The following is a 25,763-nucleotide window of genomic DNA, read 5'->3' as shown; positions in this document are numbered from 1 at the left end:
TCTAATTTGACTTGGAACAAAGTTTAAGAAAAGAAAGAAGAATTTTTTAATCTTGTGGTTCTGAATTAAAATTTCATCGAATGTAACAAAATGTCCTTTAATCTTGTGGTCTTAAACATGCCACGTGAAAAGTTAAAATTAAATTATTGCCAGAAAAGGAAAGGGGTCATTCTTTGCAAGATTATAGATCCCAACTACAGTGAAAATACAATAAATTATGTCTGAAATAATAGAACGATACTTAATCTCATCGACACACGATCTGTTGATTAATTCTTATTATTCCTATTCTATTTTATAAGAAGCTTATATTAATTTTTCATAACTTGCTAAATTTTACCGTGTAATAATTGTCATCTGTCTTTGCTTCGGACTTTATTATTTATATTTCGTATCGAAAATACTGAACTAGTTAAATCCATGCTCCATCTGGTGGTCAAAGTTTGAGATGAATACAAAGGCATAATATTCAAAGAAATATTCTTTTGTCAATAATGTTTCCCATGTTTTCAGCAAAGATTGCAGGCCCCTTTAATAGCTGGCAAAATATGTACAAAAATTTGATGTATAATACAATAACTCTTTCCCCATGCTACCCCTCCCCCACCCCACCCCCACAACATATTTAAAAATAGGTAAATTTAAGAAACGTATAACTTCGATACACTGTTAGTTTATAAGTTTTAAATCTATGATTAAGTATAATATTGTGATTATCGCGATAATGTATATAACTTAAATTCGATTATCAAGAGGCTCCAAAACTCTTCCCCCATACTACCCCCCACACAACTTTTTTTAAAACCTAGATTTTATTTGGTAAATTTCGAAATGTATAATTTCGTCGATAGATGATATATAAGTTTTAAATCTTTAATCACGCATAATACTATAATTCAAAAAATAAAAGAATAACCTGTTATAAGTGATTATTGCGATAGCGCGTATAACTTAAATTCCTTTTAAATTTTAAATGAAGCCCCCACCCACCCAATCACCCCACCCCACCCCCACCTTGATGAAGAGGCTCCAAAATGATGTACATGTGATTTTTTGGAATATGTGGATTTTATTCCCCAATAGACACATTATGTCATTCATTCATGTCAATATCTTGAAATGTGACTTCTCTAATTTATTTGTTTTTTTCATACAAGGCATCTTTCACAGTATGTATATTAATAATAATTGAATTGATGCAAGAGCCACAAAACAAAAATCAGTACAAAACTCTCTTTGTATCATTTAGTGCCATCACTTCATATTGCATGGTAGGAGCCTCCTTTTTTCATAAAAAAAAATAATAATCATGTTGTCCCATACTCTATTCTTATTGATCTAACATACCCTTTAATGCATTTTTGTTAATGTATTGTACCAAGTGTTTGTATTTTTTTTGATAATATAGAAATCTCCTAGAGTCGATCGCGCTTTATATACTTCACTTAAATATCAGACTTTTACTTGTATCGTGTTTCAGTCTTCGAATTTTACAAGACTCCACCTAATTTTGAAAAAAGAAGTTTCCTTACCTAAGATTTGTGACTAATTTATCACACATACATCTTACAACACTCCCCCCAACACACACACACACTATCTATATATACACAAAACTAGAACTACTAAAAGTATAGGAGACTTTTAGGGATTATAAGAAATGGGAAGTTTTCAAACCAAGGACAAAAGCCAACCAAAAGACAAAGTGGTTGAAGTGTTGAAATACAATGTAAGGTTTCTTCAAGGTGAGGTGAATGAAATTATGTGTATGAGGGAATATGAGAGTCAAGTCAATGCACAAGAGATGATCATATTTGCATTGAAAGAAGCAGAATGGAAGAAGGAAAAGAAGAAGCTAAAAGAGGAAGTGAAGAAGTTGAAGAAAAACTTGGAAGAAAAAGATGAAGAAGACAAGTGTAAAGCTATAGAGAATTTGTGTGTAAAAGAAGATAAAGAGTGGCATGAATTAGCAACAAGTTATTTGTTGGAGCAAATTAGGAATGAAGAAGCTAGAAGAGATGAAGCAATAGAGAAGTGGAAACAACTTTATTTTGCTATCAAGATTGAGCTTGATGAACTTATTCATAGGACAAATCAAGGTACGTTTGAATTTCATCAGATTAGTCACTCAACGAACAGTTGTTATGTCTACAAGTCGTCTTGTTTTGTCCTTCTAATGTGTTTTGATCTTGTTTGACTAGGAAGAGGACTATGTTGGAAAATAGAACAAATGGAATTATTAGAGGAGATGCATAAAGAGTTGAAAGAAAAAGAGGAAAAAATTGCACTTCTAAAAGAGGAAATAGCTTCAAAGGAACAACAAGAGCTCAAGAGGGAAAGGGAAGTTGACATTTTAAGGCAAAGTTTGAAAATCATGAGCTATAATATGAAAGCAACAAATTTTTCTAAGAATCTTTCAAAAAGCTTGCATATGTAAAAGGTAGTATTAGTTTTTTTTTTTTTAATTCAACATTAAGTGAAACTAGAACTCCTTATCGAGATATTCACTATACTCATAGTTTAAATCTCGAAACCTCTGATTAATGATCGAACGATTTTATCTGTCAAAGATCTAGGTAGTAATGATACTATTGGTTAGTAAAATATAGAAGAAGTGGTGGTTCTCTAGATTGTATGTTTCTTTCATGCCATTTCTTTATTGTTTGTGAAGTGTATTTTTTTTTCCTTCTATTTTTAGTTCAAGACAATTATTTTAGAACAATTACTTGTTCTCATTATTCTATCATTTAAAATTTTGTAACAATTAACATAAATGACCAAAGAAATGTACAATTGACATAGATAAAAATCAGTACATATATACAATAAATGTAGCCAATTTTTTGGTGTTATTGTTATTTACAACCTTTGGAAATTAAAACATCAACATTAATGAATTTGGATAATTTCCATTTTAGCCAATCGATATGTTCTTCTCTTCTGTCAGTTGTGGCCTTGGAACAGTTCTGTAGTTTGATCTCACATTCTGGAAAAAAGAATTAGAAAAACATTAAAGAAAAAAAAATGTTTAAGTACATATCATGTTGGATACGTATGTTACTCAAACTCTTCAAAAATGTTGCAGCACACATGTCGGATACTCAAAAGTCCACTACTTTTGGAGGATTTGACATGTACGTGTCGACATTTTTGACGAGTTCGAGCAACATAGCTACAAGAATGGTAATACCTCTAATAGAGTGATGTAATAGAAGTCTTCCATGTGCTGCATAAGTGCACTTCCATCTCTAATTGCTAGAAATATGTTAATCTCTGTGTTCAGTATTTTCTCAATAAGTTCTTTTTCACCTTTCATCTGCACAAAACGTTACGATAAGTAATCGCGAGATTATCAAGAGTTCTTTACCTTTAAATAAAAAGGAAATGTGTTCCATATAGCAAAAATAACTCAGAACAAGCTCCCCTCCCGCAATTCTTGCTCGGACCTCCCAAAAATGTTGCCAAACCTGTCTCGGATCCCCTAACAATGCATAGCTTTTGAAGGATCCAACACAAAACTCCGAGCAACATGGCTTCAACCTAATGGAGTGAATTGATAAGCTTATGCCTCAAGGAGACTCTCCATTAGGCGAAGTATTGAACAAAATGAATAAACAGAAGTCTCAATTGGTCAAATGTACGGTAAGTAGCAGTACAATTTTAACAGTTGAAGATCTTAATAGAACAAATCACGAATGGATGAAATGGAGCACAGAACCAAAACGAAGGAACTAAAGATACAGGAGAACAAAGGTGGAGAAACATACAAATTCACTGACAATAACATCAGGTGTGGCCTCTCCGATAACATCACCTTGGTAACCATCTTCCAAGAGTTCCACATTATCCTGAAATGTGATGTGCCGAGACATATATAGTTAAACAACAAGCTCCTTTCACGTATAAAAGGAATGATGTAAAAAATGATCATATTTTCTTTCCGACTTTTTCCAGGGAGGTAACGATAGTAGGTTCCCATACATAATAAGTAAGAATGACATAGTACTTCTTGATACTTTCTACCTACACTATGAAGAAAATATCAAAAAGTTACTTCGAGCAATTGAGTTAATAGTTTTATAGAAGAAATAACAAAGGTCAATTGTTTTGAACCTTCTGTGATTTCCTTCAGGTTAAGCTAACCATCCGACACATTTTTCCACTTTAATCTCTAACGGGAAAACACAACTTCCTTAACAGTGCCAACATTCTGCCAATCCAACGTTTTATAGTGTAAAAAGTGAGAAAATGAAATCTACTCACCATTGTGTTTTGCGGATCTCCAGCTGCCAAATAAACAGGTTGAGCAACATGGCAGTAGCCCATCAAGCGAGGAACTGTTGGTATTATATCTCTGTGATTTACAACCCTCCAGCTGTCCTTAACTTTCTACAATATAAGAAGCAACTTAATTATATAGAGTCACTCAGAATTTAACAAAATTAAGCTCTCAGTATGATTCCAAAGCAGGCGAAAGTGATTTAGTTACAGCCGTTCACCACGTCACAATAGAAGAACAGGCAAGAAATTCCCATGAACTATCGGCAAACAATGTGATAAGGCATCTGATTATGGCTCAAACTTGCTAAAAGTTGGTCTGACATGTTAGACAACGCACCAATGCATATTCAATAGCATGTTCAAGAGTTTCACACTTCATTTATGACAAGCCACCTCCATAGGAGAGACCGAGAGAGAACATCAAAAATCATTTTCATCCAGTGTTATTGAGGAGAGCTAATTAGGTAAGGCTGAGTATGTGAACCAGCTTGTATGTATTTATTAGTGTGTCGGTATATTCTTTCTTTTCTTGGTTCTTGTTTGTTATTTTGCCTTTGTTAACTTGTTTCAGAAATAAAGATCGTTTAATTTATAACTACAAAAGATTGTCATAAATGAATGGTGAGACCAAAATGGCTATAGAATATAGTTAGTCTCAACATAAGCACTTCACTTCTGCAGAGAGTAAATAATACCTCATTATAAACTTCAGCAAACTTTTTGTTTCCAACTCTTGGAGATCCAAAGTTGTACATGGTCACACGTATAGCTCCACGCCTAACACAACCAACAAGAAAGATAAGACGGTCACGTATGTAGTGTTAGCATGATTAGAGATGGAGGACTTGGTTTTTCTCCACAAGTACTTCAAGAACAAGGGCAGCCCGAAAATTTGTATTTAACAATTGCAGACGTTCTTTTTGCACTAACTCCTTAATTTGCAAGATGTTCTATTATGATGGAACAAGCAGCAAGCAACTTAGCAATCACAATACTTGGGGACCTACAAGTCCAATTTGGTCAAAAGGATGAAACCATCAAGAGAAGATATCAAAGTGGCAACATGGAACAATTGAAGGGATGTGCTGCAGCTTGGTAGCACATTAGTTTTGGGTACAAAATGTCACACATTCAAATACTGATCAGTATAGATATAAGACTGGAATACAAGTCCATGGTTAGGTTTATTTACGTAACTAGCATCGAAACTACATTTGATAGGATTCTACCAACAATTCTACAACTTCTGCTCTTAAAAAAAAAAAAAACAGTCCACAGGTGGGGTCTAAGGAGGGTAGAGTGTATGCAAACGTTACCCTACCTCGTAGAGATAGAGAGGTTGTTTTCCATAGACCCTCTGCTCAAGTAAGGCATTTCAAATTCTCAAAGAACACTACAAACATGTTAAATACAAAGCAGAAAACCAAACATGCATGCCCTATTGGCGAGATGCTGGTAAATGGTAAATTATATAGAATGGATGGGAAACAAGCTACAGATACAAGCAGAGAAAAGGAGGAGCTCACTTAGCTAGTTGACTTGATGATAGTTCAAGAGCGAGAAGAGTAGCCAATGCACCACCAAGACTATGGCCAGTCACGTAAACATGCCATTTGTTTGGCGTGTCAAGATCATCATCCCTGGAAAATACATTAAAATTGTAATAAGCGATGTGACGTCAATGTTTAGTGGTGAAGTAAGTACATCATAAACAGAGAAAAAGAAGAAACCGCGAAGAAGGCAAAGAATAAGATGTACAGTAGCAGCAACAAGACCCACACGAAAAGAAGGATAAACAGAAGAAAAAAGACTAAGCCAGGTCTAGACATCTCAGTAAAGCAAAAGCGCATAACAAGTTTTAAGAGTTGGGAGTGTAACACTAAGCTCATGACACGAGTCCACTTAGTATAGACTTGTAGAAATATTTGACACGACTTCTACTTGAAGGTACGAAAGAGACATAGGAAAGGAGGAACAATGTTGTACAGTTTTGTTTAACAGTCCACTTACTGGTAGCCAATTGCTTTTTTGATAAGCGAGATGAGCCTAATCCTAACTGAATCATATGCACTTAGGAAACCACTGTGAACCTACAAAAATAATCTCTGGTTCTGATAATTAGAAAAATTATAAATATAAGTAGAATACATTCATATTTCAGGCACTAAGAGATAGAAAAGTAAGAATTTCAGTGCCACCTGAACTTCTTCCTTGAAGTCCCCGCCTATCCTTTCAGGATTCAACCTGCAGAGTAGGAGACAACTCAGGATGCGAAATAAAATGGACAGTGGTTGCTTAACCATCTAAAGTTTCTGTACAACATCCGAATAATGAAGATGCAAGAACGTACAATTCATATTCAAAATTACCAAAGTGTTTGGCTATTTCTTGTTGTTTCAAATTATGTTCGAAGTTAAAACTTTTTTCAGGAAAACCTTTAGATATGATGGTATTTGCAGTCTAAACTTAATAATGTAGGATGGAAGGTTATCTTCTACTCCTATTCCTCTAAGAAAAAGGAAATGTTTCTTTCAGCATAGTAAAGAGTTGTATTTCAATAAAAGTACACTTTCAGAGACTTAGAGAAGAAAAAATTACACCCTCCGTTTCGATTTGTTTGACTGGTTTTGACTTGGCACAGAGTTTAAGAAAGTAAAGAAGACTTTTGAATACTGTGGTCTTAAATTATGATATGTAGAATGTACCAAAATGACTGTAATCTTGTGGTCTTAAACATGTCATGTGGAAAGTTAGAATGAAAGAGTTTTCAGAAAAGGAAGAGACATTCTCTTCGAAACGGATTAAAAAGGAAAGTAAGACAAACAAATTGAACGGAAGGAGAATCTGTTTACTGTGATAGGAAAAACATCTTAGTAGTACAGAGAAACCAGAAGGGCAAAGTAGAGAAAGAAAGAAAAACTAAAGCCAGCCTGTGCTTGTACAGATTTGTGATTTTACCCTGCAGGAACTAGCATCAAGTCCGTCACAAGATCCTTCCATTTTGTCTGGATAAAAGAAAAACCGGTTATCCACAACTAAGCTAAATCAACAAGTTTTAAAGATGTGTTTAACACCGGAACCTACTTGTTCTGTTCCCCTGAAAGCAACAACTAACCGTTTCCTTGCTGAATCACGCCAGAGCGCTACCTGCAAGTCTTACAGAATCCAAAATCAGTAGAATAGCTTTCCTTGGATCAAATGAATCAGATCTAAGATACATTAGAAACTAAGAACTCATAGCCAGCAACATATGAACTTGCCTCTGTGTCAGTTGACTCATTATCTAAGAAGCATAATTTGTCAAATTCAGATTTGATGAATGTCGGATGTCCCAATGAAGTAGCTAGCAGTGCCCAAGCTTCCATGGCAGTCTCCGCTGTTGAGAAAAGAGACTTCATCTCCTCAGCTTTCTTCTCATCCAACACTATTCCATCTTTATTCATGGGATATAAAAGGATGTCATTTTCCAGTCCAGTTGAAGAATCTTCTTTAGCATCACCCTTTCCGAAAAGGCCTGCTCCTTTGTTGAATTGAGAAACTGTGGCATTTAGAACCATCAATGCTCCCAAAATGGTATCAGTTTGACGCAATAAGTCTTGTGTCACCTTCTTGATATCTGGAAGTGATGACTGAATGTTATTAAGAATAGGTGATTCAGTTGATGCACTACCATTAACATTTTCTCGTTTATCAGGAGTTGCAAGACCAGATTCAACATAACTTGCATCCGCGTCTTTTCGTGATTGCAATCCAATCTTATTTAACAAGTCAAGATTATCCCACTTTATTTTCTCAGGAGCAGGGAGACCAAGTCTTTGAACAACTTTTTGATTGACGGTATCAGCAAAATTCTTCCAGAAATGTTTATCTGATTGAAAGCTCTCTAAAATTTTAGTACCAGGGGAATCATGTTCATCGGTTACGTCACTTCCATCACGATTAAGCTTCACTTCACCATCAACTTTGGTGTCTTTCAAATTATTTGAGATTTCTGATGCTGGGGGCATGCTTGAGTCATCCAAGTTGGATGATTGCTGCGACTCCGGTAGTACATCTGATTCCAGGACAGGACTGCTGCTGCTATTTGAATCATTATATGCATCATTAAGTAGCTTCATCTGTCCAAACGCAAACTGTACAAATTGTCGAGCTTGAACAGTCTCGGAACCAAGAATTGTCTTCAAAGCAGACTCAAACCCGTTTTTTCTTAGAAATTCTGTAATGATTGGGATGTTCCACCACTTCTTTTCTTCTTCAATTTTCTCAAAACTCTTGTACTTAATCTGTATCATGTTAGTAGGACAATTAGTGGAATCTCGAATTGGATAAACAATGGTCAAATTGAGTATCATTTAAGAAGGATATTCTGAAGTTAAGATTAGCATACTAATCAGCTATAGAGTGTACACATCAAAATAATGTGATGGTCTGATAAATCCTCGTAAAATGAAGGTCTTAGCGATCTTGAACCTTGAATATGCCTCCAGATTCAAATCAACTTACCTCTATCTCTATCTTCCCACCACCGCCCATTCCATCCAAATCAACCAGCAGTTTATGAGAATCTCCTAGAAAACACATGTTTGTTATTTTCACAAATTAAAACATCAATGTTTGTATATCAGCCTAATCCTTATGTCAGCTCTCATATCAGTTATGACAGTATTCAGAAGTATATAACTATTGAAACTAATTTGGTTCCTTTAAGTGTTCTTCCTTTGTCAATTTGTTTTATGAGCAATGAGACACCTTCAACGTAGTCATCAAAACACAACCAAAATGCATACTGAAAATGAACTCTTAACTTCTTCCCCCATTTTCATGGGATAAGTTGGAAAGGAAGCCAAACCTTATTTACATGAATGAAATTTTAGCCAACATGATAACTAGACAATTATTTGAAGCACAATATATCACGAGAACCATTTCTTGAGCTCGTACCATCACAGAGATGTTCCAAATTAACTGCTGCATTTCCCATGCGTTTATGTGGAGTCACCAGATTTGCATCCCAAGCTGCAATCTGACAGTAGTAATGAATAATTCATCAGATCTGGAATCGAGAAATAAGAGCACCTAAAAACATGTCATGCCAGCATACTGCATCCGAAAGTCCTCTAATGAGCAGATAACGGTAAAAATAACGAAAAAATAAGTTGTTCCTCATTTTAAAGACTGCAGCTAAAAAGACAGAAGCAGACTCTTATGGATATCTTAGACAACATAAAGCAAGATGTGCAGTTCCGAGTCCGTAAGTTCTAGTCCGAGGCCGATAACCTTAAAAGACTGATTCTGTTTGTTCCAATTTGGTTAATACTATGGATCTCAGCAGGAAGTAGAAATGAAAAACTAGCATTCAGCAAGAAAGACATTGTTGGATATGGGAAGTTCACATACACGTTCATAATTGAATTAGCAGTCAGTCAGAAGACAGTTAATTTAGCAGTGTTAGCTTAAAGCTTTTCAAGTTGCATATCTTACCAGAACTGCTCATTTATCATTAGGAGATTTGGTGTACCACATACCGTGTCGTAAACTTCCTAATGTGGAAGAGCTAAGTTACAGCAAATTGAAGTCGTATTTCAAAAGCAAAATGTTACAGTTTCTGGAATGCTATCCTTTAATTAATAAACTATTAGAGAGAAAGGATTAACTCAAGTTATCAACCTGAAGATCATACAGAGGTGGCTGCTTAATATTTAAAGCAAACTCCTCATTCCACATTGGCTCTTTTGTCCTGCAAACATTAATTCATGAAATTAACATTTTTTCCGTTATTGGATTATGTTTCAAGATTGAAATAGTGCATAATTTGAACAAAGAAAAGGATAGCTTTATTCTCCAACAGAAAATAGCAATTGTAGACCTTTTGCCTTCTCGATGACAAATTAAAAGGATAAAGAAGCATGGAACTTCAAATAAGATACTGGTGGAATAATCACACTCAAGATAACAATAGAATATGAGTTATGGATGAAAAATAATTGTATTTTACTAAATCCAGAATAAGTTTTTGCTAAAAATTTGATACGTTGCTCAAACAGAAGAGAAGACTGAATTTAGTAACCATAATAGACTCTCATATTAGTTACTTTATCATTCGGCTTATGCAAGCAATACTTGCACAGGAACACGTTGACGACATGCAACGAACCTGACTCATTGTTAAGTAAACCTACAAGATCTAGAGAAGTTCTGACTGAAAAGAGTAGAAGGTTGCAGTTTAACACATGACCAACTACCTACCCCCATTTCACCTTGCTTTTGACAACTTGACTATCTAGCTGTAACACCACATACGGATCACTCGTTCCCTGAAATTTGGTTAGAGTAGGCAATTAAATTAAAACAGGAGTCAGCAGATTAAATAAATGCATAAGAAGCAATCATTTGAATAAGGAAAGTACAGTAAGGCACGTTTCAATTGAAATTTGATCATTTGCTAATATTAAATGGTAGAAACCTTACCCAAAGATCCATAGCAGGTAAATTGAGACCTTTCTTTAGCTTTATGAACAACTGGCCATCATAAATTTCACGCACAAATGACCTGGAAGATGGTTGTCAATTATGAGAGAGAATTATCAATCATGATCCACGCCAAATCCTACTACCTTCGAATGAAACAGGCATATCCAACTCATTTGCAGTTGCACATGCATGAATCTAGTTTTCGGCAAACTGAAATATTGTCTAAGTTGATTTTGATTTAAAAGAAAAAGAAAATCACACTAGCTGAATGAGACAAAAACAATCAGATATGAGCACTCTTCATAGCCTTCACCAGTGGAACATACGTGTGCCCTTTACTTGATCCGACCAATTTAACCTATAACTCAAGTTCCTACAGTTTAAGTTTACTATTTCAGTAGAAAGAAAACAACTACATACTCTGAAAGAAATATGGTTTTGCAATTAGCCGCATCCACCTCAAGCTTTCCGACATTGTCCTGACAAGCAATGTCAAACAAAGCAAATTGGATCAGACTTGGAAAACAATTCAACTGCTTAATTACCATTTGCTACATAAACATTTATAGATTTGTAGAATACTTGCAAGCCTAATTTACTTCTAAGCAAAATTTAGTTCAACGAAAATCCAGTTAGGCAAGTGATCATCACCTTATATATGTTTATAATGAAAATATTCCCTTCATTTACTATCATGAGTATGTGGGGTATGACTACTATAGGGGAAGCACATTTATGTTCATTTCTAAACTAGAATCACAACAGAGTGATAAGATGCCAAAACAATAATACGAATGAAAACGAATTACTGACACTCAAAGATCACAACTTTAAGGCAGCAGAAAATCATACTTTACAAGCATGTCCGCTATGACTTCTACACTGCCAAACCGAAAGAACCCACAATGCAAGATACTTTGGCAAGCAATTCCTCCAATCCACAGCTAATATCATCATGCTTATATACAAAAAATGAATCAACAGTCGATCAATCAACTCCAACTCAACCCCAAACTAGTTGGAGTCCACTATACGAATCCTCAATATCCATTTACTCTATTCGAGTCCATTTTCAATTTATTAAAAAAAAAGCAACAGAAAAATAAACAGCTACATACATAACATTCTTATTTACAAAAAAGAGAGAAACTTTTAGCCAATCAATCAACTACACCTCAATTCCAAGCTAGTTGGAGTTATCTACTACAAGAATCCTCAATATCCATACACTCTATTTAAGTCCATTTTCAATTAATTAATAAAGAAAGAAACAGAAAAATGAACAACTACATACCTATCAACACTCTTATTTACAAAAAAGATATGATTTTTTTAGCCAATCAACTACACCTCAATACCATTTTCTCTATCAGAATACAATGAACAACAACAAAATCCCACAAGAGGAGTCCGGGAGGGTAGATTTCCCATTTTAATATAATAATAAGGTAAGCTTCCAAAGCTCCTTTTTTCAACTGGTGCACAGGAATGCACTTTCATTTTCCCCTTGCATGCAGACCTTACCACTATCTCGTAGAGGTAGAGAGACTATACCCGAAAGACCTTATCTATCAGAATCTATTTTTCAATTTATTATTTCAATGTTTCAATTTTCAAAATAAGGTAGGGGCTTACAGGGTAAAAAATTGAGTCCCTCAACAAGTTTGATAACCAACCAACTGAGCAGAGAAAAACATAAAAATGAACATATAAAGATTGAGAATTTACTGGAGGACTAGTATAAGCTTCAAAAGCAAAACCAGCAAGAATGACAGCCAAATTGATATCAAAAGGAGGCCTTTCACTAGTCTCCTTCTCCTTCTGAGCTGATGAAAGGGGTAAAATTTCACCACTAGTTTGACTACAACAAAAGAATGAATCTTTTGCACCAAATTTAGAATAACTAAACAACCCATTAACTTTTCTTGAGAAAAAAAGCTTTTTTGAGAAAGAAACTGAATTGGGGTTCTTGAAATGAAACAATCTTGGTGAAGAACAGATGGGAAACTGGAGATGAGTTTGCAGAGTAGCCATGGGAGGAGAGTGAAGATGAAGTGGCAGTAAGGTGTAATTAAGTGGTTGATTTGAGGAGATTTTGGGAAAGAAAAAATTGTCCAGTGTTAAAGCAAAAGAATCTAAGAGAAGATTTTTTTATTATTTCTTTTATGGGAAACTATCCAGTTTCTTCCAGATATCTTTTTTTTTTTTGATTTTATTTTAATATGAGTTAGTTTGATTTGATACGAAATTTAGCTAGCGTTTGGCCATATATTTCCAAACATTCTTGGCAAATATTATTTGAGTGAAAATTTGGGTGAAATTTCACCATGTGTTTGGCCATAAAATTTGGGAAATATATTTCACCTTTTTAGAATAATATGATTTATACACACAAGTTTTAAAAACTATCAAAACTAACTAAAAGTTTGTATTACAAGTCAATGAATGTTCGTTACAACAATAACAAATAATGTCCATGACACTAAAGCAATGTGGTAATTTGGAGTGAGTGCAACAAGAATTATTTCATACATCGTGAAGTAGACAAAGTACATGACTTTGTTACCTAAAGCCAATTTTTAATAATTTTCATCAACAATCATATCATTATTTAATATTCACTACATATTTCATCACTATTTTGGTGTTCACGTAAAAAATGATGTAATACAACGCAAACAACTACTAGAGAGGGTGTTTTTGTAAAAGATAAAAGATTGGGGTAAATTTTTAATTTTTAAAATATCCCAAATAATGAGATTTGGCCCAAATACTAGAAAAAACTAGTATTTAGAAATTTGGGATATTTCCCAAAAATATTTGCCAAATAATGGCAAATTGTATGGACAAACATTATTTGCCAAATTTTTTCCAAATATTATTTGGAAAATTTATGGCCAAACGGGCCCTTAAAAAGAAGAAAAAAAGAAATTTTTTTATCTAAACCAAATGATAAATATTTCTTTACCTATATATTATATTATTTAAGATAAGCTAAATATTTTAAAATTAAATTATTACTAAATATAAAATATCTAAGTAATTCATATAATCTAACATATGGAGTATCCAATTTTCTTGGTTTTTACAAAAAATTCCTATAAAAATATATTTATTTTGAATCAGCATAGTAATAAACGTATTATTTAACTCTACTTCAGTCGTTATATACATTTTTTAATTTTAAATATCCACATATAAACACTTATATTTGTAATAAAGTTAAATAAAAAGATGCATATGTTCGTATATTATATAACGATATCTACTTATTATATAATGATTTTTTGTTTTTTTTACAAATTATCATATATATCACATAATGAAAAAATAATAATAGCAACATTAGAAAAGGGTGGTGATGCATTGTTTATAGTTATTTATAAATCGTAGGCAAATTCTAATAATATATGAAGGATTCTCAATATTATAATCGTTTTAATTCAATTTATTAATGGTTTTCTAAAAAATTACCTGCAAACAAATATAGGTATTTAATCTTGTGATAGAAATTGAACGTGCTAAAACTAAATTGTCTCTCATAATTTTCTTTCGGTCAAAAATCTCAATATAATGATAATATCATAAGAGTACAGCAGAAGATGTGTCGATTAGATACACGTCACGAATTTAAACTCTGTTTCTCAACATACGTTTGGCATTTAGATGAAAAAGGATAGTAGAAAAGTGAGTGTATTATTTAATTCTGAAATAAGTGAGACTTGTTCAAGTGGTTGAGCATCTCCACCATCAATCAGTAAATCGAGTCAAAAACAAATAACAAAAAATATCAATTAACAAAAACAAAATAAAACTTTCTTATTACGTACTTATAATGAGAATTTCTAACGAGAGAAATCTCGATCAATAAAACAAAATTCACTATAACACCAATATAAGGTGCATGGAATTGTTAAACAATAATTAAACCAAACCTATGAAAATCATCTCACTTTATAAGAATTAAATTTTGTAATTCTTTTGGTGAGAGATCTCACAAACTAATAATATTATGTTTTTTCACTTATGCTTAATAATCTAAAGCATATGTGAAAATCATAGAATTAAATGAAAAATTAATTAAAATTGAGATATATAAATTGATAAATGTGTTAATTAATTAATTAATTAATTAATTAATTTCATTTTCTCTTTTTCACTTTTTGTCTGATCCAATTCCAAGTGTGTTCTTCACTCCATCAACTGCACCTTGAGCCATATGGATCACTTGCTCTCCAGTCTGAATAATTATAATAAAATAAAATAAGAGAATTATTAGACATAGTATCATTAATTTGGAAAATAAAAAAGTGAAAAGTATAAAATGTGTTAATAATTTTTCAAGCAATTTAATTTATATATACTGATAATTTAGAGACCTTCTATACTGTTTTTATATTTTCACTTTTTATGTCAGGTAGCTAACATGTACTTATCTTGGTTAAGTTACACTTTGCGACAATTACTTTTTACATATATATTTTTAAATTTTGAACGTTCTTAACGAAATTTCGATAATATATTACCTGTTGAAGAAATCCAGGGTTGAGTTGATCTTTGTTTTCTTGAACAGATTGTTGAGCATTTTGGGTAGCATTGTCAGCCTTATCAGCCAATGAATGTGCTGTATTTCTTGCTGACTCTGCTAGTTGTTTGGTCTTAGCCTGTTTCATTTATTATTCGTTAAATTTAAATTTTGAATTGATTTTCTTATATTCAAAAAAAGATCGAAGGAAAGGGAAAACGAGAATTGGAAAAAAAATTTCACACCTATTATATAAAAAGTATTATTACTGATACGATTAGAATTTAAGTCGATATTCTAAAGAATAATAACAATAATAATAATAATGATGACTCTAATTTTGCACCACATGGGATCGTGGCTTGATAGGTTACGTTATTTTGATATTACTAGACTATAAGTCTAGATAATATAAAAATAATTTTGATTCGTAACAAATATTTATTATAGTATTACCTGAGCTTGGCCGTGGTATTCACCGGCTTGTTGAGCATTTGACATTTTGATTATTGATTTTAAAGAATTTATTTATAATAAAATAATAGTAGAAAAAAATGGTTTTTTTAACCTTTGATATATTATATATTTTTTGAGTATCTTATAGGTTAATTAGACCTATTTATAGAGTTTATTGGTTTATTTGATTGATGATCCATTTTTTTCTGCATTGGACTTGGTTTTCGTGTGGTTAATTAATACAAACTTTGGTAATGACAATTATAATTTTAATTGTAAAACAAAAAAGGGACAGAATATTAAGTTCTCGCTATGCGTGAGAATTGGATCATAAAAATTTACTTATTATACTTTATATTTCTTTAAGATATTATTTTCATAACTTATTGATCAAACTACATTAATTAAAAAAATTATATCTTATAATTCAATCTGTGTATATTATATCAAAAAAATTGTGTATTTTTGAAAATTTAATAGTCTCTCTATTTTAATTATTATCTGTTATGTATTTTAAAAGTATGTAAAAGATATTATAAATTATAATATTTAACAAAATAAAATATATAAAAATTCTTATGATTAAGTCATATTATAAAAATTTTGCTTTAATTTTTCATTATCAAAATTAAATTATGTGATTAAAGTGGCATCTTTTTAACATACACTAGAATATTCAGACCCTCTCATCCACAATAAATCAAAACAAAAGGAAAAAAAATTTATACCTAACTTTTACATGGTCCTTAACCATCTTATTGAACATTAATGTCCACTTCTACTTTACTTTATATGCATGTATGTGACGACGATTCAATACGAAATTTAAGAAAATAAAAAAAAAGTTAATATAATTAAACGTTGAAATAGTGTGTATGTATATTTACGGGGAAAAAAACGATTTTTATAATTTTGTGCATAAGAGTCGTGTGAAATAAAATTAAAAGTCAGCTATTATAAATTGTCTTATTACTTTATAATGGAAATCCGTGTGAAACACTTTTTTATGACTCTTCTTGGCCACAAAACTTAGACACGATATTAAGTAACAAAAAATAGATTTTTTAAACATAATATGTGACGTTTAGACAGACGTATCATATTTAACAACAATCACTATCAATGCAGATTTATAATGTAACGAGTGAGTTTATCTAGAAATTTTGGCTTTAATGTGTAGTAAAACACGTTAGATTAATACAAATAATAGATTGTAAAAATTAAAATTTTGAATTCATCTCCGATAGCAACGTAACGATTTTTTTAAAGTAAAAGAGACTTCACTAGCACATGAAGACCTTATGGACATGAATACTTGCCATTACTTAAAGCAAAGTACAAAATAAATTCTCGAGTTTGTGCACGTATCATGTGCTTAGAAGGTATGGGTTGACATATAAAAAAATGTCATACCAAAGTATAGGAAAATCATGTAACAATCAACAATGTTAAACTTTTTACCGTCTCGATTAATTTAAATTTTTATAATAAGTATAAAAAGACGTATCTTTGATTCTCCAGTTATTTTAAAATTAAGAACGAACGAACATCAACCAGTCAACAAATGAACGAAGAATCATATATGTGATATTTGGATTGAAGAGGTGTATTTACTACTGAATTATGTATCATTTCATTAAGACATAATGTCTAGCTTTAAAAAAACTACACGATGAACAGTTTTACAAACATTTAAGAACAACGATAACGAGCTATAAGATCCAGGTAACATGTTGAAAAACTTCATGTTAGCTAAAAGGATCAAATTAAAACAGTACTATTTGACAACGATTTGCTTAGTGCATTAGGGCTACTGCAGCTTCTTGTACTAACGGCTGAGTTATATGAACGAAATGCTCTGCTTCCCTCTCTACCTGTTCGCGGCATTTGTTAGCGTCTTTTCCTTCTTTCATTTTCTTCACAAAGGCAACGAATCGTCTCCAGTTATCAGGATGGAATAAGTCAGGATTCATCCTCAAGTATGTAAACGCGCTCATCTCTCTATCACCTGATTGATCGTTGATGCTCAACGAGGACGCTTGAAGGATCTGTTCATGAGCATAATCATCGTATCGTGGCAATGCATTCTCCCCAGCAAGTGGAACTTGAGCTTCCTGAGTTGCTAACGCCACCTGCCTAACCAACTTCTCAGGTGCACATTGTGCATCTTGTGGCTGCTCGTGGTCACGCATTTCAACACATGTGAAGTTGAAAACTGCACCGTGGCGGGCAAGCATTTGGGCGATGGGAAGGTAACCATCTCGGTTACGAGTGTTGTAGTATCCAGCAGTCAACTCAGGGGCATGGGACCTTGTTCCATAGTGCCAGTGGATACCTGCAATCTTAACTGAAATCTTCACACCTTTGTCCTCGAATATCGCCTTGGATGATTGCAGTATCCTCTCGCCATGGTTCAAAAGCATTTGAGAATACCAAGTGAGGAAGAACTCCCCGTATTGACTATCCCATCCACCACCTTCCTTCTTGAAAAAGTTTGTATCTTCTGGCCAATTGTTGTACTCACCAGCATCGGTTGGACCGGTGTGTCCCCATTCAGGCTTACCAAATGCTTCCGCTGCACCCTGTAAGCTACCGATCATGTACTGCAACGCGATACAATACATTTAACAGAACAAATCATCAGTAATAATGACGACGTTAAACACTAAAACACACCATAGAAAACAGAACTTGCTTTATACCTTATCATAACACTGAAAAGCACCGATTCCAGGGAACTTCCATATTCCATCTTTTTCGGGATAGGATGGATAACGGAGCTCACCAGCTGGACCCATCCCGACTTGAATTTCCTATATCACACGTCATTTGGATTAAAAAAGTGAGTCTTCTACTCTTCGATCAAAAATTCGAAAAAAACATAGCACTTACCACAATGGTATCACCTAAGAGATTCTCAAATCTATCTCTAAACCCTCTCATGAAATCAGAATAGCATTGAACAGGAGTCCTTCCTTTAAGAACTGGAAGTGTATCGCAACCAAGCGATACATATTCAAAATTCCTCCTTCCCCACTGATCTGTGTATGCAAGATCTGGATCCTTCTCCATCTCCTCAACAACCCACCTCGGAAGAGGGATCCTGAAATTTCAAAAATCTACTTAAGCAACGCCTATACATCGCGATTAGTAGAAATCAAAACGCATAACAGAACTCGAATGAAAATTAAACAAAGATAATTGAATTATTCATGAATCTTCCATATTCCATTTTATGCTATTCAGGTTGATTCCAATCTATTATAAAGTCATTTATCTTTCCAGATAAAATATAGTTACTTTAAATAGTTCATTTAGCACACATATAAAGGAGCATATTCTCACTATCCACTAACCTTTTTTTGAACTTTCTTCTTTAATCTTTTCCAGATCCTATGAATCTTTTATCTAAAAGTATTTGTTGAAGAGATTTACCACCTCGACGAGGAATGATATCTCTCCACTCGTTTCGAGCAATGCTTCTCCCTTTTAAGTTAGCTTTTTGTGAGGTTAAACTACGATAAAATACTAATTTGACATGTTATGATAGTCAGGCCACATCCGATGTGAAAATATCTCGAATTAGCTTTTGAGATGCGAGTTATATCATGTTTGATTTGACGGTATTCATTATAACAGATCTAGATTTTGAATCTGGTAATCACAAATTTGCAGTTAAAACGAATTAAAAATAGCATCGGAGAAAATATACATACGTGCAGGAATCACCGACGTTACCACCGCATTGATGGAAAGACATCACAGCTTGAACTTTGAGTCCATGTTTTTTCGCCATTTCCATAAGCTCAGCATAACCGCCCCAATTATACTCTCCCGGTGCATCTCTCTCCACCAATCCCCACCACACATCCATCATAATCCCTTCCACACCGGCGCTTTTCAACGCCTGTAAACTCGCATTCATCGCCTTTTTTCTATTCACAGTATGATCCGTTTTCACACTATCCAACGGCATCATAACAAACACCGGAACACCTTTCTCTTTCTCCGACGAATTCCTAACCTTATATTCTCTCTCAACTACCTCCTCTACCTGAGCCTCCATCAACGCTTGACACGCTACCGATAAATCCGGTCGCATTCCTCCTCCCATCATCGGACTCATCGGCGGCGACGGCGACGGCGACACCCTGTCAATTTCATTTCCTGTTTTTTGCACCGATACTTTTAAATTCGTCATCGGTGTTCTCCACATAGCTGATGTAGCTGAACTCCCCTTCGCCGGAACTTCGCATGAAACTCCACCGGTTTCCGCCGTGAGCGATGTTCCTGATAAGGCACCGATCTGGTGTGGCAGACTCATTGCCATAATAATAATAATATTATAACTAATTTTTTTTTTTGCAGATTAAAAATGATGAATTTTTTTAATTTTTTTTTTTGTTTTGTTCACCAAATTGATGGAGAAAAATGGAGAAGGAGGAGTTGAAATTGTGGATTATTTATAGAGTATACAAGTAAAAATAAAAAATAGAAACTCTAGATAATAAGATATATAAAGATAAATAGGACCGTTAAATTAATGACACGTGTAAGTAACTACACGTGGCGAAGAACGAGCGATGGCGGAGGCGACGGTTAAGATTGCTTTTGATCACGTGAAATGGACGGTGGATATTTGGAGACGCGTGAAGGTTCATGTAGCTCAAGTATGGGAAGAGTAATGGAGCGATAAGGTGTTTTAGAGTTACTTACTTCACGTCCGTGAATTATTATTCACGAATAAATTGAGAAAGTTAACAGAAAGATTTGATTTTAACTTCATAGAGTCGGAGGAAAATAAGATACGGAAAATAATATCGAGATGGCTGGAGTATGTGATGAGCAGATACACGAATGCATCGATATGGAGATATGAAAGGTCTAGATTATGAACGAATTCAAAAAAAGTAGAGTACTTAGGCGGAAAAAATAGTAATTTATGAAGTAATTAAACAAAACACGATAATATTACAATTTATCAAAGACGTATACCTAAATAGTAAAGCGTGTAAGATATTAACTATGTTAAAAGGTTAATAGATGAGACTCGGGAGTGTATGGACTTGTTGTCTTGTTTTGTCCGGGGCTTAATATTACTCTTATTTTTTTCTCTTCTATTATATTTTATTTATATAATTTAATTATAATAATATTTAATAACCATTTGTTATTGTTTTTTAATCAATCATCATATATCTTTGATATAAAAGTCTAAATTTTTTTTAAAAAAAACTCAATAATATAATACTGAATATATTATTATTGTTATCGACGTTACTTTCCAATAGTGTTAATTGACTAAATAAAAGTATAATAATATTTTCATTTAATTGTCATCTCTTCTTCAATTAGGCATTATTATTTTAAAAAAATTTACTATTCGTCATTGGACACGTGGCATAAAGAATAAGGTGCCGGTGAAAATGGAAAACGAAGTATTTTGTCCCTTTTTTTTTTTTTTTTTATGGTTACATTTAGGTACACGAAACGTAAAATATAAATTATTTTTGGAAGAAAGTAAAGAAGATAATTTTGATGTGACACGTGGTGGTTTTTGGACGGTGAATTTATTAAAAGGAGCCACGTAAAATTTGGCATATATATCTCTCTTTTTTTTTTCTATTTTTTCTTTCAGTTATATTAATCACATTATTTTACACTTTTTAATTTATTTATTATTTATTGGTGGTCCTCGAAAATAATTGATATTGACTATGGAAAAAGAAAGGAAATATCATAAAATGCATTAGAAATATTTTCAATTTATCACTTTTATTTTACTATTACTATAATATAATCATATTGAATTCAAAATTTGTTCTGAGTATTAATTTTTGAATTTTCACATATAACAAACAAAAAATTCATATTTGTATGTTATAGCAAACTTTGCATAATTGCGCTCCATAGCAAACATAAAACTGTATAATTTGCTATACATATATAATTGTATAATTCGCTGTTCTAAATTGTATAATTTGCTGGCCTATTTCGCTGCAATTGTATAATTTGTTTTGCATACAGTTGAATCGAATTAAAATGTATGTATATTGCATAATTATAAGTGTATAGCAAGAAGATATATCTTTTTCTCGCTTTATACAAAAACAGAAACACAATATATACATTTCTGTTGTATAAAGCTGGAGATAACTGTATTTCACTGCAATTGTATAATTCGCAATTGTATAATTCGTTGGTCTTTTTCTCTGCAATATTTGAAGTAAAATGTTTGTAAATTGTATAATTAAGTGTATAACACGAAGATATACATTTTTGCATGTGTATGTACAATTTTCTCTCGCTTTATACAAAACAGAAACAGAATTATACACTTCTGTGTATAAAGCGAGAGAGGCGAGCGAGAATAGAGTGTGGCGAGATTTTTGGGAGAGAGACGCTGGCAAATTTTAGCTGATGTTTGCTATGGAGCACAATTAAATCAAATCCTAGCTATTCCATTTAATTTAGGTTATTAGTTTGCTATTATATACAATTTTCCCTAAAAATATACTCGTTTGTATCATCTATTGGGATATTAATTGTTTTAACATTAGATTTCGAATTTAAAACGTCTTATAATTTAATGGAATTATAAGATGTTATCTTTTGGAATTTTAATTAAAAAAAATATATTCATTTGTTGATCGATATGAATCGAGTCATATTAAAATTTTTTCAGGTTTATACTCTAGTGCAATTAAATGATTTTAAAAGAGAATAACATTTCTTAAGTTATTTGATTAAAAAATTACTAAAATCTATATTATTTTTTAAAAATTTAAATTAAATATTATTAAATTCGTAAAATTGAACCTCTATAATCTTAAACGAATAAATTAAACTTGAATGAATCAAGCGCTATCGCTATTCATATTGATAAATAATCAATACCGTCTATTAAGTTAAAATTCTCCATATATTATATAATAATTTCATTAAAAAGAGATATATCTATTAATAAAACACAATTGAGATACATTAAAAGAAGGGATATTTTGGTTAAAAAAAAATACGCTTAAACCTTCTATATTGTATGTGAAACTTAAAAATAATGTGTTAAGTTTCATTTTTAACTTAAAAATTTAGTCTAAATTACAATAGTTGTCTACCATTAATTATGTACATTCTTTGAGAAATAATAAATAAAAAGATAATATCATTATATTATTTTTTGATTTTATTAAATTTAGTGCTTTAAAAAATATGTCAGTGATAAGTAATTTTGAATAGTAAGAATAAAATAGAACACAAATAATAAAGGGTAACTTTCACATATAGCAAACAAAAAATTCATATTTATATGTTATAGCAAACTTTGCATAATTGCGCTCCATAGCAAACATAAAACTGTATAATTTACTATACATATACAATTGTATAATTCGCTGGCCTAAATTGTATAATTCGCTGGCCTATTTCACTGCAATTGTATAATTTATTTTGCATACAGTTGAATCGAATTAAAATGTATGTATATTGCATAATTATAAGTGTATAGCAAGAAGATATATGTTTTTCTCACTTTATACAAAAACAGAAACACAATATATACACTTCTGTTGTATAAAGCTAGAGAAAATTGTATTTCACTGCAATTGTATAATTCGTTGGCCTTTTTCTCTGCAATATTTGAAGTAAAATGTTTGTAAATTGTATAATTAAGTGTATAACACGAAGATATACATTTTTTCATGTGTATAAACAATTTTCTCTCGCTTTATACAAAACAGAAACAGAATTATACACTTCTGTGTATAAAGCGAGAGAGGCGAACGAGAATGGAGAGTGGCGAGCGAGATTTTTGGGAGAGAGACGCTGGTAAATTTTAGTTAATGTTTGCTATGGAGCACAATTAAATCAAACCCTAGCTATTCCATTTAATTTAGGTTATTAGTTTGCTATTGTATACAATTTTCCCAATAATAAATCATCTCTTAATTTTCTAAATTAAACAATTATTGTTATACAACTATTTTAAATATATACTTCAATATACAATTATTATTAGACGAAGAGAATAACATATATCATGTCATTAATTAATGATTTTGGTTTTAGGCATTTGATATTTAAAAACTCATCAAATCGATAAAATTGTAATCACATGAGATAAATTTATTTAAAAAATAAAAACTTGTTAAACTAATCCACAAAAGGATAAAATATTTTTCGAGAGAGATGTTTTTATTTCTAACTAAGAAAATACATAATTACCTTATTAAAAAAAGTTTGTTTTTTAATAAGACACATAAACTTTGCGAGAGTTTTAATATCGTAAATTAATAAATATTTTAACGTGAATTCTTTGAATTTTTTAATTATGTCATTGCATACATAATGGTCAAAGGTGGACCAATTGCTAATTTTGACCGCCATATAAGAAAGTTTATCTAATTTTGATTTAATGGATAATGATTTTTCAGTGGATATCCAATCAATGGATTATTGGATATGGAACATACCAAAGGAATCTAATAATTGAATTTATTTATTATTTATATTCACCTAATAGAAACTAGAAATAATATCAATAATAATATAAAAGAAAAAAACTTTACAATCTTGAATTTGCAGTTTTTTTTTCCGAGTTGATATACATATATATATATACGAAAATAATACATAATTATGTATACATTTTATACATATATCATATATTTATTAATTTTATTAGAGCCGTCAAAATAGACTTAATCCATATCGAGCCAACCCAACTTATTTGTTGGAGCAGGATTGGGATAAAAAAAATTAAAGTTTATTTAGAAGTATGGCTTATAAGCTCAATACATACAAGTTTTTGGCCCTTGAGGCTTGAGCGGAATCAGATGAGAGTTAGCCCATGAATCAAAATTATTTATTTCAGGGGTAACTTAAAATAATTCCACTAGTATAGAGTTAATTACTTAAATGTATATAAGCTGTAATTTTATGAATCTTATCAGATTTTTGTACGTCTAGATATTTGTATCTTAGGAATATGGACTCAAAATAAGTTAATTTGTTTTAGAAATACTCTGTAAAAGTGGAGTCACATGTATCTAGGATACATAGACAAATATCACACCCTCGTCTCCCTCTCATCTCGCTTGCCACTCTCTTATCTCACTCGCGTATATGAAACATATTACACAAGATACATGCGTCTCGCATATATAGTATCCTAGATACATATTAATTTAATTACTCTATATTTTTTGCTAGTGTTGTTGAAACAACACCTTTTTTTTTGTCATATTTGATATAGAAGTCTTTCGTTTTTTTAATATTATAAAACTTTTGAAAAAAACGAAGAAGAAGCTATCTCGCCCGCCCTAACCCTCAACCCTTTTTAATTAGGTCCTTCCAAATGAAGGGTCAGTCAATCCTAATCCTTCAAAGTCATTAGCCCGTAAGAATTGAGCCGGATGAGGTTGAACAGACCCTTTTTAACAATTTTAAATTTTATAACAATCTAAGCAATTAAGTAGACGACTGTTTGAGTTAAATTTGAAAAAAAAATGGTAAATTTATCTTATTTCTATTTATAACTAACAGAAAATTGAGACAACCATTGTTAAATTGAAGCAAAGACGGATTTATTATTCAAATACATAATTGTTTGAGTCTAATTTTTTTCTCTTTAAATAATGTAATTTTTTTTTAATGAGAATTAAGTACACTCTCGAGTTTATTTTTTAATTTTTGTACTAGTTACCTTTTTTTTAATTGAGACATACAAGTCATTTAAATGAGATAAACAATGTTCTGCAAATTAAAAAAAAAAATATCGACTAGCATGACTTAATAAATTTTAGAGATAATGAATAATATTTTCAGACTTAAAAAAGGATTAGGTTATCCTATATAGTACTAGATAAAATTTTCTATTTTAGGACTATGAATATCATATTACAATTAGGCCCTTATCGAATTCATTTACTGGATATTAATTTTTAAATTTACTAATTTGCTAGTTAATTTATAAAATATCGATTAGTTTCATAATGAATAACACTTGTATTGGCGAATTGTATCCTTTTTTATG

General features: G+C 31.8%; 4 protein-coding genes across 8 annotated transcripts; 1 reads left to right on the top strand and 3 right to left on the bottom strand.

The window, feature by feature from the left end:
• Positions 1-1,207: 1,207 nt before the first annotated feature.
• On the top strand, positions 1,208-2,722 carry LOC101265866 (uncharacterized). Of its 2 annotated transcripts, none has more exons than XM_004247891.5 (2): positions 1,208-2,099; positions 2,202-2,722. In XM_004247891.5, the coding sequence occupies exons 1-2, from the start codon at positions 1,661-1,663 to the stop codon at positions 2,435-2,437; spliced, it is 675 nt and encodes a 224-aa protein (XP_004247939.1). In that variant the 5' UTR covers positions 1,208-1,660; the 3' UTR covers positions 2,438-2,722. The 2 variants fall into 2 exon arrangements, with proteins under 2 accessions (XP_004247939.1, XP_025888619.1); XM_026032834.2 differs by having other exon boundaries at positions 1,245-2,099; positions 2,206-2,722.
• A 52-nt stretch (positions 2,723-2,774) lies between these two features.
• On the bottom strand, positions 2,775-12,941 carry LOC101247860 (uncharacterized). 4 transcript variants are annotated; one of them, XR_011211448.1, is made up of 18 exons: positions 12,481-12,941; positions 11,173-11,231; positions 10,750-10,831; positions 10,528-10,595; positions 9,949-10,018; positions 9,223-9,304; positions 8,785-8,849; positions 7,538-8,564; positions 7,366-7,424; positions 7,240-7,286; positions 6,480-6,525; positions 6,292-6,371; positions 5,808-5,921; positions 4,977-5,058; positions 4,264-4,389; positions 3,768-3,848; positions 3,191-3,540; positions 2,775-2,986 (listed from the first exon to the last, which is right to left on the bottom strand). XR_011211448.1 is itself a non-coding variant. In XM_069288760.1 (18 exons), the coding sequence occupies exons 1-18, from the start codon at positions 12,784-12,786 to the stop codon at positions 2,915-2,917; spliced, it is 2,592 nt and encodes an 863-aa protein (XP_069144861.1). In that variant the 5' UTR covers positions 12,787-12,941; the 3' UTR covers positions 2,775-2,914. The 4 variants fall into 4 exon arrangements, 2 of the variants coding, with proteins under 2 accessions (XP_069144861.1, XP_004247800.1); XR_011211449.1 differs by having other exon boundaries at positions 7,366-7,428; positions 7,542-8,564; XM_069288760.1 differs by having other exon boundaries at positions 3,191-3,316.
• A 1,605-nt stretch (positions 12,942-14,546) lies between these two features.
• Positions 14,547-15,866, bottom strand: LOC101247560 (late embryogenesis abundant protein 1). The gene is made up of 3 exons (XM_004247751.5): positions 15,734-15,866; positions 15,279-15,416; positions 14,547-14,992 (listed from the first exon to the last, which is right to left on the bottom strand). The coding sequence occupies exons 1-3, from the start codon at positions 15,776-15,778 to the stop codon at positions 14,909-14,911; spliced, it is 267 nt and encodes an 88-aa protein (XP_004247799.1). The 5' UTR covers positions 15,779-15,866; the 3' UTR covers positions 14,547-14,908.
• A 1,525-nt stretch (positions 15,867-17,391) lies between these two features.
• BAM1 (beta-amylase) lies at positions 17,392-20,136 on the bottom strand. The gene is made up of 4 exons (NM_001247627.2): positions 19,450-20,136; positions 18,626-18,836; positions 18,436-18,546; positions 17,392-18,336 (listed from the first exon to the last, which is right to left on the bottom strand). The coding sequence occupies exons 1-4, from the start codon at positions 20,061-20,063 to the stop codon at positions 17,530-17,532; spliced, it is 1,743 nt and encodes a 580-aa protein (NP_001234556.2). The 5' UTR covers positions 20,064-20,136; the 3' UTR covers positions 17,392-17,529.
• Between the last annotated feature and the right edge of the window lie 5,627 nt (positions 20,137-25,763).

Source organism: Solanum lycopersicum, chromosome 9 (genome assembly GCF_036512215.1).
Source record: "Solanum lycopersicum chromosome 9, SLM_r2.1".
In the NCBI taxonomy this organism is placed as follows: domain Eukaryota; kingdom Viridiplantae; phylum Streptophyta; class Magnoliopsida; order Solanales; family Solanaceae; genus Solanum; species Solanum lycopersicum.
This window is presented reverse-complemented; position numbering and strand designations above follow the sequence as displayed.

Excerpts from the sequence above, each read along its gene's own strand:
- LOC101247560 (XM_004247751.5), bottom strand. The coding sequence starts at position 15,778 with ATGTCAAATGCTCAACAAGCCGGTGAATACCACGGCCAAGCTCAG. Across the intron at positions 15,417-15,733 it reads AATACCACGGCCAAGCTCAG|GCTAAGACCAAACAACTAGC; the intron begins GTAATACTATAA and ends TAAATGAAACAG. Across the intron at positions 14,993-15,278 it reads ACCCTGGATTTCTTCAACAG|ACTGGAGAGCAAGTGATCCA; the intron begins GTAATATATTAT and ends ATAATTATTCAG.
- LOC101247860 (XM_069288760.1), bottom strand. The coding sequence starts at position 12,786 with ATGGCTACTCTGCAAACTCATCTCCAGTTTCCCATCTGTTCTTCACCA. Across the intron at positions 10,832-11,172 it reads AAAACCATATTTCTTTCAGA|GTCATTTGTGCGTGAAATTT; the intron begins GTATGTAGTTGT and ends ACCATCTTCCAG. Across the intron at positions 3,317-3,767 it reads ATGTTATTGTCAGTGAATTT|ATGAAAGGTGAAAAAGAACT; the intron begins GTATGTTTCTCC and ends CGTTTTGTGCAG.
- LOC101265866 (XM_004247891.5), top strand. The coding sequence starts at position 1,661 with ATGGGAAGTTTTCAAACCAAGGACAAAAGCCAACCAAAAGACAAAGTG. Across the intron at positions 2,100-2,201 it reads TATTCATAGGACAAATCAAG|GAAGAGGACTATGTTGGAAA; the intron begins GTACGTTTGAAT and ends TTGTTTGACTAG.
- BAM1 (NM_001247627.2), bottom strand. The coding sequence starts at position 20,063 with ATGGCAATGAGTCTGCCACACCAGATCGGTGCCTTATCAGGAACATCG. Across the intron at positions 18,837-19,449 it reads AACGTCGGTGATTCCTGCAC|GATCCCTCTTCCGAGGTGGG; the intron begins GTATGTATATTT and ends TTGAAATTTCAG. Across the intron at positions 18,337-18,435 it reads CTTTTCAGTGTTATGATAAG|TACATGATCGGTAGCTTACA; the intron begins GTATAAAGCAAG and ends ATCGCGTTGCAG.